Source organism: Zalophus californianus, chromosome 3 (genome assembly GCF_009762305.2).
Source record: "Zalophus californianus isolate mZalCal1 chromosome 3, mZalCal1.pri.v2, whole genome shotgun sequence".
Lineage (NCBI taxonomy): Eukaryota > Metazoa > Chordata > Mammalia > Carnivora > Otariidae > Zalophus > Zalophus californianus.
In genome coordinates this window covers 143,939,632-143,953,453 of record NC_045597.1, presented here as the reverse complement: position 1 = coordinate 143,953,453, position 13,822 = coordinate 143,939,632, and the positions used below count along the sequence as shown (strand labels likewise).

The 13,822-nt window shown below is 38.1% G+C and overlaps 2 protein-coding genes across 2 annotated transcripts in view; one reads left to right on the top strand and one right to left on the bottom strand.

Moving 5' to 3' along the window:
- CERKL (ceramide kinase like) overlaps positions 1-3,184 on the top strand; it is a 108,850-nt gene extending 105,666 nt beyond the window's left edge. The window contains exons 12-13 of the mRNA XM_027589575.2: positions 2,152-2,324; positions 3,047-3,184. Coding sequence (XP_027445376.2) covers positions 2,152-2,324; positions 3,047-3,128 — 255 coding nt within the window. The 3' untranslated portion in view covers positions 3,129-3,184. The remainder of the gene's footprint in view (positions 1-2,151; positions 2,325-3,046) is intronic.
- Positions 2,331-13,822, bottom strand: part of ITGA4 (integrin subunit alpha 4) — a 78,251-nt gene continuing 66,759 nt past the window's right edge. Inside the window, exons 22-28 of the mRNA XM_027589573.1 lie at positions 12,558-12,648; positions 10,140-10,247; positions 9,205-9,330; positions 8,424-8,543; positions 6,384-6,482; positions 5,878-5,997; positions 2,331-5,450 (exon numbers count right to left, since the gene is read on the bottom strand). Coding sequence (XP_027445374.1) covers positions 5,352-5,450; positions 5,878-5,997; positions 6,384-6,482; positions 8,424-8,543; positions 9,205-9,330; positions 10,140-10,247; positions 12,558-12,648 — 763 coding nt within the window. The 3' untranslated portion in view covers positions 2,331-5,351. The remainder of the gene's footprint in view (positions 5,451-5,877; positions 5,998-6,383; positions 6,483-8,423; positions 8,544-9,204; positions 9,331-10,139; positions 10,248-12,557; positions 12,649-13,822) is intronic.

Genomic DNA, 13,822 nt, shown 5'->3' with positions numbered 1-13,822 from the left:
GTCTTTAGGAAATTGTATCATAAACATTAATAGTATCTCTTTCCTTAAATACAAATCTCAAAGTAGACAAAAGCAGACAAAATGTAGGTTGTGAGCTGAAGTAATAACTTTACGTGTGTGTGTTTGAGGAAAGACGGTAATTGTTCAAGTACTATATACCTTTTCAGATGTTATTCATTTTGTTGGCAGTGTTAGTATTTTTCTTAATCTACAAACAGTGCATGTTCATTATTCTTTTTTCCTAAGTCAGAAAGTAGAAACAAAACAATATAAAAAGGTCTCAAAATTAAATATTCCAAGAGCTATTCAGGGTCATTACCTTAGTGTAAACTTCTTAATCTTTCCCTAGTAAACATATGTGAGAACCTCAATGCATATTAACCTGAAGGTACTCATCTTGAGAAGCTCTATATTTATTTTAGGGAGGTACCTATTGCACAGATTATTTATGGTAATTCTCTTTTGGGATTGCCTAAGGGGCAAATTTTAAGGTAATTTTTTGTAGGATCCCTAAAGTCCCATCTAACAATGTGGCTTCATAGGTAATGAATTTGCTGGGATGCATGGAGCTTCATTGGGTGAAGGACGCACATGAAAACAGGATTTAAGATAATAGACTTACTGGTGGTGGCCGTCACTTCTTGGCTTCTCTTGGCTAATGGCTTTATGCTGCAGGCTGATTGTTTTTATCACATGGCATTCTCCTCTCTATTATAAGGACATCAGTCATGTTGGATTAGGGCTCAACCTAATGACCTCATATTAGCTCAGTCACATCTGCAAAGACCCTCTTTCCAAATACGGTGACACTTACTACGAGTTAAGACTTCCAGGCATCATTATCAGGGATGCACGTTAACCCAGAGTAGCCAGTTAGCAGTGACTCATTTAAAACACATTATTTTTACAAGTTCACACAGAATGAAGGATGTCCCCAAGGCTTTGGACCTGAGATGGGAAGTCGAATGCAGTGACTACTGAGCAGTTTCACAGAGAGCCTGCCTGCTTTTGCAGAGACCTCCTTGGGACCCTCTAATTCTGTACCTGTTAGAATAGTGATGCCACCCTGTAAATCCAGTATAGTTCATTGTAGTCACCCAGTGCATTATATAGTATAAACTGTAAAATCTGTCAGATGTTGGTTTCTGCATATGTAAAATAAGGGGTACTAGTGGGGGGTACTAGTTTTCTGTCAACTTTTAAAATTCTATACCTCACTGAGGTTCACATGTGGAAGGGGAAAAAACCCATGTAGATAATAGTAAATCTCATGCCACGTAGATAACAGGAATAAATCTCATGCCATTTACCTAAAAAGTGAAATAAGTGAGTGGTTATTGTGCATTGCTACTAAAAAGGTATTTGGCTATCTTATTTATGGGAATACATATTTTTTCCACTGAAGTTTCCTTAGACAAACGAAGATGGAAACTTGAAGATACCCTGCACCATTTAGAGTGGTCAGTAAGCAAACCATTGTCTTTTGACTTGCATCCATCTTTTTTTTTTTTTTTTTTTAAAGATTTTATTTGAAAGAGCGAGAGAGCACAAGCAGAGGGAGGAGGAGAGGGAGAAGCAGGCTTCCCGCTGAGCAGGGAGCCTGATGCGGGGCTTGATCCCTGGACCCTGGGACCATGACCCGAGCCAAGGGCAGACGCTTAACCATGTGAGCCACCCAGACACCCCTTGACTTGCATCCATCTTTAAAGTGGGAATTTGGTGGGCAAATACCCTCAAAAATCACATTAGACTGACTTCCTCTTTCCACCTTCCTAAGCTTAGAACTAGGGTCTTCCTAATTAAATTCCAAGCGTGAAACTTAGTGTGCTTTACATCACCTAAACTAGCTGACAAGTTAATAAGTTAGTGGATTATATAAATCTGTGTCAACAGCCGGGTAGTAAAAAATCTTTAATTGGAAATGGTATGATATTGTATACAACCTCATACAGTCGGTCATAAAACAAGTTAGCCAGCTGCTAGATCTCCCAGAGAAATCGGGGATCCCTGGCATAGAGATTCAATGCTATAAAAACGTCCTCATGGATGTTGATATTTACATGCAAGAGAGAGCACAGTGAACTTTCTCAATTTGCATGAGCAGTTAAGGATAAAGCGAGCGTCATGATTATTTGCATTTGTTTTATTTAGTTCAATTTTCCATTTGTTGAGACTTACACCGTTGGAGAAGTAAAAGTTCGTCCGAGGAATCTTAGTGGATACGATCCAGAGGACGACGGACGGCACGCAGCTGCTTCAGAAAACAGTTTCCCTTGGAACATAGATGGTGACTTAATGGAAGCCACATCAGAGGTTCACATTAAGTAAGTGTCATTATTTCACCACCTTTAATGTCCACCAGTAGATACAAAACTATTTTTTTAATAAGTCAGGGAAGCATTAAAAGATGTACAATTTTAATAAATAAAGTGTAACTTTACATTTATTCACCCATTGTTACATACAGCCAACGCATTTTCGTATAGACTCATCACCAGATTTTCTGAGTCTCTATCTTGGCATTTCAAATTACCATTCTCCCTAAACTATACAGATAATGTCTACAACTGACTTTTGTCATTTTAAAAGTGGATCCAGATCTTAACCTGGTGAAAGCCCTCTGAGTTGCAGATTGGTACACTGAAATCTCTAGTCTTCATCACTTGGTATCCAGCAGTGCGCTTCTCTCAACTCTTTCCAAAGCCTTCAGCTTACTTTACGCAGGAACAATGTTACATACTATTTAACAGGGGCAACTGGTGCAGGCAAGTTTAGGACCATGCAGACTCACTGTTGGTAAGCATTATGACTCAAGGTGGAGAGAAAGGGTGCAGGAGCACCCCACTGTACGCACAATGCCTGGATGTCACAATAATTACTGGTGCTGACTTATCAGGCCCCCCAGTTTATAAGATTGCGGCTCTGCCACGAATATAGGTTTGGTAGCTATCGTTAGATTGGGATTAGGTATTATGTACCATACTCAGTAGGTATATGGGTGAAAATGATAGGTTGATGAAATAATTATACATCTATTTTTTTACAGATTACACCCCAGACTTATCAAGCTTTATGGAGGAAGCATGGAAGAAAGGAATGATCCCCAAGTAACATGTAATTGTTTATAAAAGAAATGTACAAACTAGAATTTTTATATGAAGGACTATGGTCATGCTTTAAACATATAGGGGAAAAATTATTTTTTAAAGAAATTAAAATTGCTATTTTTGTTGCTAAAGATTAGCTTCTTAGAGCTTAAATTAAAACATGAAAAGTAAATTTTGGGTTTCAGAAAGTATTACTGGAACTGAAAGTAAACATTCATATACTTAATTCCCAAGTGAAATAATTGGAATACTTTCACTTTTCAAGATTTGAGTGAAAATTCCTAGAGCCTGGTACAGATGGACGCCCGACGTTACCTCAAGATGCCCTGATGAGATACTAATCCAGATTTCAAAATCATTCCAATACCTACATTATCTGCCAAAAAGATAAGCGTTTTAAGTTGTTAGGGTACCACTTTTGGGACTATTCCCTGATTTTCTTTAAAGAAGTCTTTTAAAATCCATAACACGTTTTAAAGTATGCAAAATAGCTAACTAGTGAGCTGTTTTGCTTCTGAAAGTCCTGGTATCCAGCAGTCCTAGCACACTGGTTTTAGTGCACTCAGTAATGCCCCAAATGCTATCATTTCTGAATAGAAAGCCAAATGTAAAGTTCCTCAGGGAGCATCCTCCACCAATGATTCCAGAAAAATCTGAAAGAATGACTTTGCTTAAGCAAATCTTTTGCTAATATAATACTTTGAAAGAATACCTTTTTAAGTTTAATTAATGACCGCATTCAGGAGGCTTCATGCTCACAGATTGGGCTTCATTCCTCGAATGCCTGCACGAAGCTCTGCCCGCCTTGTTCTTTGGCCACCAGCTACTACTGTAGGCTCGTGAACAGAGAACTTAAGAGGAATTTAGACAGCCTGAGGAAGACAGCTGTTGGCAGGGGCTTCATATAGATGGAAGTCTTTTACTATTTGATCACTTCCATAGTAAAGACAGATATAGGACAAATCAGATGAAATTATATTCCGCAGCTATCAGCATCCAGTTCATATTGCATGAATAAATAGTAAAGATTATCACTAAAACCTAGATCATGGAAATTTTGATGTCACATTTATATTTACTGGTTTCTCTAATTCTGTGCAGATGAGAATGCTTATACACCCGATAAAAACACATTTCATACATACATTTGAGGAGAAAGTAATATCTACACAAGTAGGTTCATTTGCTTAATTTGACAGTCACTATTTTACACAGTATCTAATTTATATGAAATACTGGCCTCTTAAGCATGGTCTTCGTAGAGTTTGGCTTTTTAAGAGTCATTAGTGAGGTACAGTTTTCATATTTTACATACATCAGTGTATTTATATTTGAAATATCAGCTAAAGTGCAACATTCACAATCTGTTTCAGAGTATAAATTAGAATTCTTAAGTACTATTGTTTTTATAAGTAGAAAATTTCACTAAAAATGGATTTTAGAAATTTACTCCTGGGTACCCTTGATAAAAGAATGTTTATATAGGTATGAATCCACTAGTCCTCCTATAACACATTTTTAAGAACTTATGTATATATACAGAAAGAAAGAATCCATAGCTGTATAAACAATAATTATCCAGAAGTCATTAAGCTTAAACCAGTGTATAAGGTCAGTCTGAAATTTGCTCCTCAGGCCCATAATACTCTTACATAGACTGCTGAATAAATCATTGTTGATCAAAGCCCATCATAAAGGTATTACAAAGAAAGGTCTTTACAGATAAAATCTGCTTTAAAACATTAGGGGTCTTCTTTTATTCATTAGAAAATTGAGGAACAGCTCTTCATTCTTTAAAAATATTTAGGTTTTTTCCAACAAGTCTCAAAGATCTATTAGAAATGAATCATTGCCTATTCAGTGGAGTTTATTTTACTGAAGCAAGCACACATGGCAAATAATTTCTTTTAAAGGAATGATATTTCAAGTCCAAGACTTCTCCAAATGAGTTGTTTACTTCCTCAATATGATTTAATTCAGAAGCACTTTCATTTCACGGTATCTTCGAGGGATTACTTACCTTGAATAAATTGAATGCTTTAGTGTTTTTCTATCAAGAGCAGAGATATTACTTTCCTCTCGAAGAGTAATCATTGCTTGGGATTTTTCACGTGCATTGAGACCTAATATGTCACAAGGTCATGGTAAATGAAGTACATAGAAATCTGAGCAGAATTCGGGGTTTCTTGTAAACAGTCTTAAATTTCTTTGGTTAACCTGAGTCTCTCAATTTGAAAGAAGTCTTTAATCACCATCATTGCTTTTGCTGTTAACGTAGCTCCAGCTGTCTCTTCTGTTTTCTTCTTGTAGGACAGATTTGTACTGTCTTTTAAAGAAGCCAGCCTGAAAATAGTATTGCATAATCACCAGTGTGTATTTACAAACATATTACACTCATCAGACTCCTGAACAGTCACTATCCCATGTAGTCAATAAAATTTAGATGGGAAATATTGTGTTAAAGAGCATTATTTTTGGTGGACTGCTCGGTGACACACTCTCTCCAACACGGACATTAACAATAATATGCAGTGTTTTCTAAGAGCTTTTTAAAAGAACATCTTTCCAAACTAGTGTCATGGTTGGAATACGGGTACCGAAGTTAGAAACAGGAGATCAGTACTACATGTTCACTTGGGAATTTAAAAAGTTAACATTAAAAGTGCTGGAATAATTAAATCTAATCACTCAGGAGTCACAAAGGGGGCTTTGTGAAAATCAAGAACAGCATTACTGAGTGGTTTAACATGGGTAATTATTAAAGGCTTACCTTCCACATAACGTATGAAATCAATAAAAGTAAAATAAGTCCAAGTAGCAAGCTACTTGAAATAATCGCTATTGTGAAATGACGTTTGGGTCTTTGATGATGTAGTCCTTCAAGTAAAACCTACATAAGTAGCCAAAATAAAGAGCCACCAGTTTAAAAACTTGCTTCTATTCCCTTTGAACCACCCCCCCCGCCCCCAACCCATGATTCCCACAGTATTTTGAACAACCCCATCCCCTTCTCTTGCTGGTTCTAAGAAACACTGGTAACCATTTAGCAGAATCAGCTTGCTCCATGTTTCTTCATCCAGATAATCCCTACCAAGTTCACCTCCTGAAAAAGCCATCTGCATCCTTCCCTCCCACCAGTTGTAGAAAATGCCCAACCTCGGTAAAGTATTTCTAGCCCTCCATGATCTAGTCAATCTAATCTATTTTCCTGACTAAACGCTCCAGCAATAGTTTTTCCCTACAATCCTAAGGTTTCAGGTAAAATGGTAATCTTACGTGTGCAACATTCTCATCCTTGTTTAGTTCAATAACTTTTGGATTAGGCTCTGGAGAAGCTGTTGCTCTTATTTCAAACTTGAGGGCTGAAGTCTCATCCTGTTTAAAAAAAGAACACTGTAGCCTGACTCATAGTTTTATTTTGTGAAGACATATTCATTTCTCATGATCCTTACCTACTAGCTGAGGCTTTTACAATTGATCTTCCCCAATTTATTTCACCCTTTATAGTTAATTGCAATGCAGCGCTGCCTTTGTTTCCAAAGGCATGGTCATAGTATTAATTTTCCTGGCATCATTTTATTGAAATCCTTTTATTAAACATGAATAGTTTAGGCACCTGGGTGGCTCAGTCGGTTAAGTGTCTGCCTTTGGCTCAGGTCATGATCCTAGGGTCAATTTCCCTATCGGGGAGGGGGGAGGGTCCTTGCACAGCGGGAAGCCCGCTTCTCCCTCTGCCCCCGACTCCTGCTCATGTGCACTCTCTCTCTCCCCTCGCAAAAATAAAATCTTAAAAAAAAAAAAAAAATGACTAGTTTGCAGATAACTAGATATTTGTAATATTTAAGTATTTAAATATTTGATAGTTAATTTTTTTCCTAGATATTGAATCTTTTTCCCAAATAAGACTTTCTTCACCTGATAAATGTTTCTTCAAATTTATTTTAGCTAGGCTTTTTTTTTTTCTAAACAGTGTTGTCATCTTGCTGCTCTGATAAAATACATATAGTTTAATACCGTAATGGAAAAATCTGGTACAATGCCAATAGTGCCCATTGTTGAGAAACCTGGACTTCAAGTGTATGAGGAGGCAAATTGCAAAAGTTTAAATAACTTGCTGATGATGGTCTCATGATTTAGTTTTAGCACAATTGGAACTACAGCAAACATCTCTTACTTACTTCTGTATCTGGTGGATCTTTTTTTTTTCCCCCCTTGACCACTGTGTAGCAATTTTAAACATTCTTTAAACAAAATAAAACTACCATTTTCTTTGGCTTACTATATACCATGCACTAAGTGCTTTTTACAAAATGTATCTCATATAATCTGCAACACCCCCGCAAAAGACATTATCCATATTTATCAGGTAAATTGAAGAACAGAACTCCAGATAAAACCAATTTTATCTCTTTTTTTAAAGATTCATTTTAGAGAGAGAATGTGAGCAGGGGGAGGGGCAGAGGGAGAGAGAGAATGCTCAAGCAGACTCCCCACCCCTCCACCCCGAGCACGGAGCCCAACGTAGGGCTCAATCTCATGACCCTGAGGTCATGACCTGAGCCAACATGAAGAGCCTGACACTTAACTGACTGAGCCACCCAGCTGCCCCCAAATCTGCATACTTATTTCTAGGAAGAAGTCCAAGATGTATTATTTATTCAACCTTTCAAAGTTTTTAATTGTTATCGTATATTTGTGCTTTATTGTTGATAAATTTTGATGTTGATTTTAGGAAAGCCTTAGTTTTACTTCTTAAATATTTAAGCATAATTTAAAGTAGTTTAGAGGGCGCCTGGGTGTCTCAGTCATTAAGCGTCTGCCTTCGGCTCAGGTCATGATCCCAGGGTCCTGGGAATGAGCCCCGCATTGGGCTCCCTGCTCGGCGGAAAGCCTGCTTCTCCCTCTCCCACTCCCCCTGCTTGTGTTCCCTCTCTCGTTGTGTCTCTCTGTCAAATAAATAAAATCTTTAAAAAATAATAGTTTAGAAAAAACCTTAAGGTTATATAAAATAGGTAGCCAATTTCTGCGATTTAATCAAAGTTTATAAGCAGTTGGACATGCTTTCTAAAATAAACCTTAATTATTCCATAGTCTATTTTACAGTCTTAATTATCTGTTTAATTACTAAAGCCATATCATTTAGACAGTGAATTCAGCTGAAGCGATACATGCAAACAGTTGTAGAGTTCCACTCCAAATTTTACTATTCCTACTTACTTAAATGCCTCCTCACATACCATCCTACCTAAATAAGATGATTGTAGATAAGTTTATACAAAATCTACAAACTCAAAGTTGTCATTTTATTTTACTTACCATTTCCGAAAGGTATGGCCGGCCTTCCAACTGAATGTGAACGCTGGCTTCTTTTCCACTTTCCATTTTCCCAAAATGGCAGAAAAAATTTAAACAATATGGATCATCTTTTATGCAGAACTTGGAAAAAAATACAAAAGAGCTACATTAAAACATTTTTTTAAAGGTGGCTAAAATATTTTACATGGAATTAAACATCTCCCATGGGTGGCATTTAAAAAATTATTTTGCTTTAAACAAAACATGAATGTTTGTTTTATAAACTACAACAAAAAAGTATTTGAGCTGAAGCATGTGTTCTGAGAATTAAAACAAAGACTCCTAATCAGGGCTGTGTTAAGTTACATGTTCTATGTTGCTTTGTAAAACTTGGATCATTTGAAGGTAGGATCACTTCCTCAGGGTTTTTGGTTTCTTCATAAACTCACTAAAATGAAAGGAGTGTAAGTTAATCTCATGTCACAAAGTCTGCTCAGCTCAATACTCTATCTTGGCCTCCTAAAGGGTCTAGAACAATGTCTGGCTGGCACAAAATAGGCATTGGTTAGATAAATAATGAAAGTGTGTGTGTGTGTGTGTGTGTGCGCGCGCGCACGTGCGCACACACACATATATAGCCCTGGGTCTCTCTCCAAGCACGTGTATTCCTCATGTGCAAGAGTATTACCTTGTTTCTTTCCCATACTCAATTGACAGCTCAAACCCACTCGTTCTTGGTTTTAAGTGCTTTGGTTCTGTATGCTGGAAAGCAAAATCTACAACCTGACAAATGGAAACTTACCAGTAGCTTCTTATCAGTCTTGGACAAGAATTTGAAAATGTCTTTCAGGATCTCCATTGGACCTTTCTCCTGCTCTAATGCACACTTTCTTTGATAATTTTTAAAATGGCATTCTCCAGCTGTAGTCTGTATAGATAGAAAGTGAGAAAAATCTTATCCATACTGGAAAGAACTGCAAAAACTACATGATCTTTAAAGTTCCAGTTGCTTACCTTTTCTAAAATATATCAAGTATTTCTGAAATTGTGGAAATATTTTTGGGACAGACTTATTTGGGAAAGATTAAGTCTCCGTGGCAAAAACTCAGAAACCCAGCAACATTTTAACAAGGTTGGATATAGGTGCTAAAGTGAGCACAGGGCCCTACCTTACAGAAAATAAGGCAATGTGAAAAATGGACACTTGAACATTAGCATGAAATTCAACATTTCTTTGGCTTTAGACACAAAATAAAACGATAACGTGTCATAACAGCATGTCCTGCCATCTAAGTCTGGAATTCAGGTAAGATATTTTAAAATTAGATCTCAAACCCAATGAGCAGATTTATTTGTTGACTGCTTGTCTTGAAAATGGGAAGGTACAAAGCAATTCTGATGTAATCATCAACATAAGGATATCAATTCTGTTGAAAAAAAAAAGGCTGAAATACTGATTTTTCAACAGAGGCCTCAAGATTTATAGAGAATTTCACCAATTACGTCCACAGGGCCATTTTCACAAGGAAAAATGCACTGAAGATGGAAGGAGCAGAGTTCTGTTAGCGATCATATACGTCAAATGACAAGGTCCCTCTAACCCTACAGTTCTAATGCGTAATAGTCAAAGTGTACTCAGTAAGTACGTGGTGAATTCATAGCTGAGAGTGTGACTCAAACAAGTTAACAGATTTATCTATTTAGCAACATAGAATAAAGGAAGGAACACATTTTTACCTGGACATCCAAAATGTTGAACAGCTTATCGGTTTGGGGGGCAAAAGAATTTGGTACCATTATTTCCACACTAACATTTGGAGCCATGCTATGGCCAGTGTTGATAACCTGAGAAGGAAGAAAAAAAAATTTTAACAACTTAAACATATTTTTCATAAGTGTAAGGACAGGTATCAGCGAGCTTTTGGGTGAACCCGGATGTTTCATGTAACATTTAGAATGGTGGGGGGTTTGGAGTTGGCGACTGCATGGCAAAGGGACCTCAAAGATCCACAGTCAGAACTTTAAAAAAGTTTGCTAATAATTTGCTCATTATTCCTAGCCCTCTCCTTTTGATACTGCTTAGGCCAAATGGTCCAGGCTGTTGGTTACTGGAGAAACAGTCTAAAGAAAAAGACAACTTGTATGGCACATTATGTATCTAAAAACCCTTGATCAAGTGATCCTCACAACTATCCCATGAGGCGAGCTGACATTTTATTCTCCAGCTCAGGAAAAGGCTCAGAAGTGTGAATGATGTGCCTGGGGTGGCTACAGAGTGACAAGAAGCTCAGGTATTCTACCTCCAAACCCCAGGTTTCACAAAATCACTCTGCTGAGAGGATAATCCTCATTGCAGTAAGTGAATAAGAATATATTTCCGTTCAGGGTAATAATGCTGCTGATGCACTCAGAAAATTGAAAGGGGTAGAGAAAATACAACAGCCTTTTAATAATAATGCAGAGGTAGATGCTACTTCATTACTGATAAATTTGGGGATTGCAGCTCTCTGAGGAAGGAAATCCAGCCAAAATTATTGTCTTCTCAGAGCTTAACTATGAAACCCATTGAGTGAGTCAGAAAAGAGATATGCCACACTATCTGAATGAAATAGCACAACTACATTTGCAATAATCTTTAGGAAGCACACGATATGGAAGAAAGAATGTGTCCCTGGCATGTGGAGATGGCTAGGCCGTGGGGTACAGGGCAGTCGCAGAAGGTGGTCTCAGCAATGACAACCCCGCACTGCCCAAACCTTTAGACAGGGTCTTCCTCATGCCAGCCAATGATCGGTCTAACCTCAAATATCCTTCATCCTTGTTCGCCTAATGACCTTGAGACCTCTAAGAACCTCCTCAAATTTGCACAGACTCACCGAGCCTACAGACTGAAGATACCTCCAGTGCTATTCGCTCCATTGTAACTTAAGTGAAAAATACTTCACCATGCATTGTAAGTTAAAAAATAGGCCTTCTAGAGTCTGTGCTCTGATAAACTAAAACAGAAACTGAGCTGAGCTCTCACTGGGCTCTGATAGGAGCGTTTCTTGGGACTTCAAAGCAGAGGACTATATTTTTTCAACACTAATGGACACTAATATAACAAAAACTCGGGTATACACAGACTCTGCAGGATTCCGAGGTCATTCTACAGATCTGGAGCAGGGTCCAGGAATTTGCATTGGAATAAGTACCTCAAGTGATTCTGACCTACATTTTAATTTTTTAACAAATATTTGTTTTAGAGAAGGAGCATGAGCTAGAGGGGGAGATAGAAAATCTTAAACAGATTCCACACCAAGCACGGAGCCTAACATGGGGCTTGACCTCACAACCATATCACAAGATTCAGATGCTTAACTGATTGCACCACCCACGTGCCCTGCTGACCTACCTTTTCAAAAGCATTGCCTTACAAAAAAATATCATAATGTACCTAAATCCAGACTCACGCACATTCTGTGGATTGTTACATAGCTCTAAGAATGTTTGGTGTAGTGCTTTTGATTCAAAAAAGTATTGTTGTGGACATTATCTCCAATTATCATATCATCCATGATGCCCCAAAAGTTTCAGTTTAACAGTAAAATTTTTTTTAAAAAAATTTACCTTTATATTAATGTGTTTGGATGATACCTTTTTTGTAAACAATTTAATAAATGGCATTACTCGTAACAGGTCATATACCTATAACCTAAACGGCTGACCAAGCCGACCTTAAGTGGGGAATGCAGGAGGTAAGAGCTACCGTTACTAGGTAATGTTAGCGTTTGTATAAAAGCTTGAACCAAGAAGAGAGTTAACTGATTTGCACCCAATGATGCTTTCCCTTGGCCTATCCTGATCTCCGTATGTACCTCTAGCAGGTTCAATTCCTCCCGTAACTTTGCCTGTTTCAGGAGTTACCTCTGTTCCTGGGCTTACTCCTTCCCATGGTATTTGTAAGGAGTCATGGGCTTTGGTAACAGGGCAAAGGCAAGGGAGGAAACCAGGAGCAAGGACCCAGGAGGAGAGAGGATAGAGTAACCGTGCTGCCACCAGGCATGGCGGGCCCCTAAGCCGCGGGGCATCACAGCCTATGATGTCCTCTGGAGCAAGGCAGCAGGAACAAGCTTCCTACAAGTTCCCTACAAATATCACAACAACTCTTCTTACATGGAAAGTGAAGTTCATTTTCTCTGCCATGCACGTCTCAGGCTCATTTTCTTCCTTTGGTCCATACACAAATGAAGTTGGGTTGACAAACCTGAAAGAAACAAATTCAAATTTAACTGCTCTTACTTGATGAGCTAAGATAAACAGTCTTTCTTTATAGTCTGGATTATGGCATCTCTCTTAAAAATGCTATTTAAGACTATATTCCAGACTATAGAGGCCTCTAAGAACCAATGAATATTTTTGGTTTCTTGGTAAGATATGAATTTCAGTGAAATGTAAGAAAATCAGAAAGCCATGTGCTCTGACTTGGGTGTTAATGTCTCTTCCCACAAATATCCTTTGTCTTCCCAGCATTGCCTGGTTCAGTCCACTGGCCATTGCTTCTCTCTCAGCCCTCAAATGATTCATATAAATTTGACAAATATGAGAGAAATTCTTAACTTTATCCCTATAGCTCCAATATCTTCCTATAAGTCAATCTATTTTACCTATTTTTGAATTATGTCTTTATGATCCAATTCCTGCTGGCTATTTGTAATGAACCCCAAGGCTGGGAACAATTCAAACATTAGTAAGTATGGTAAACTTTCTGCTTAGGAATACACGGTTGTCACTCTTTTGCCTGTGATTAGACATGGAGGTCAGTAGTGAGTTCTAAGAAGTACTTTTCTGGGGAATCCCAATTCCACCAGTTGCTCTTATTTGGCAGCTAATGTGAAGTAACACAAATTAGAGACTGGCTACACAGAAATATTGAAATGCTGTAGATTTAGGCAGTTTTATACTCGCAGAACATTCCTTGCCCAAAATACCGTGTGGAGGACATTCATCATAAGAAAAGAAAAGGAAGTGAGATAAGGCTTCAAAACCAGGAAACATGGTGTCAGCTTTTCTCTGCTCCCCACTGATGCACTAGGTTCTCCCCTCCTGAATGGCTTCCTCTCTCTTCTGCTTGTTTTCATCTCGGAAACGTGATACTCAATTTCTTTCAGTTGCAGACACCATTTTTATATAATTATATGCCATCTCTGCAGTGGTTAAAAATGATTGGGGATGGTTTATATTTAGAGCAGCAAGAAAAGCTCATCAGTCTATTTGTTCGGTATCTCCTATCTTCTGTTCCTTTAAAGATTTTATTTATTTGACAGAGAAGAGAGATAGCCAGAGAAGGAACACAAGCAGGGGAGTGGGAGAGGGAGAAGCAGGCTTCCCGCTGAGCAGGGAGCCCGATGTGGGGCTCGATCCCTAGACCCTGAGATCAT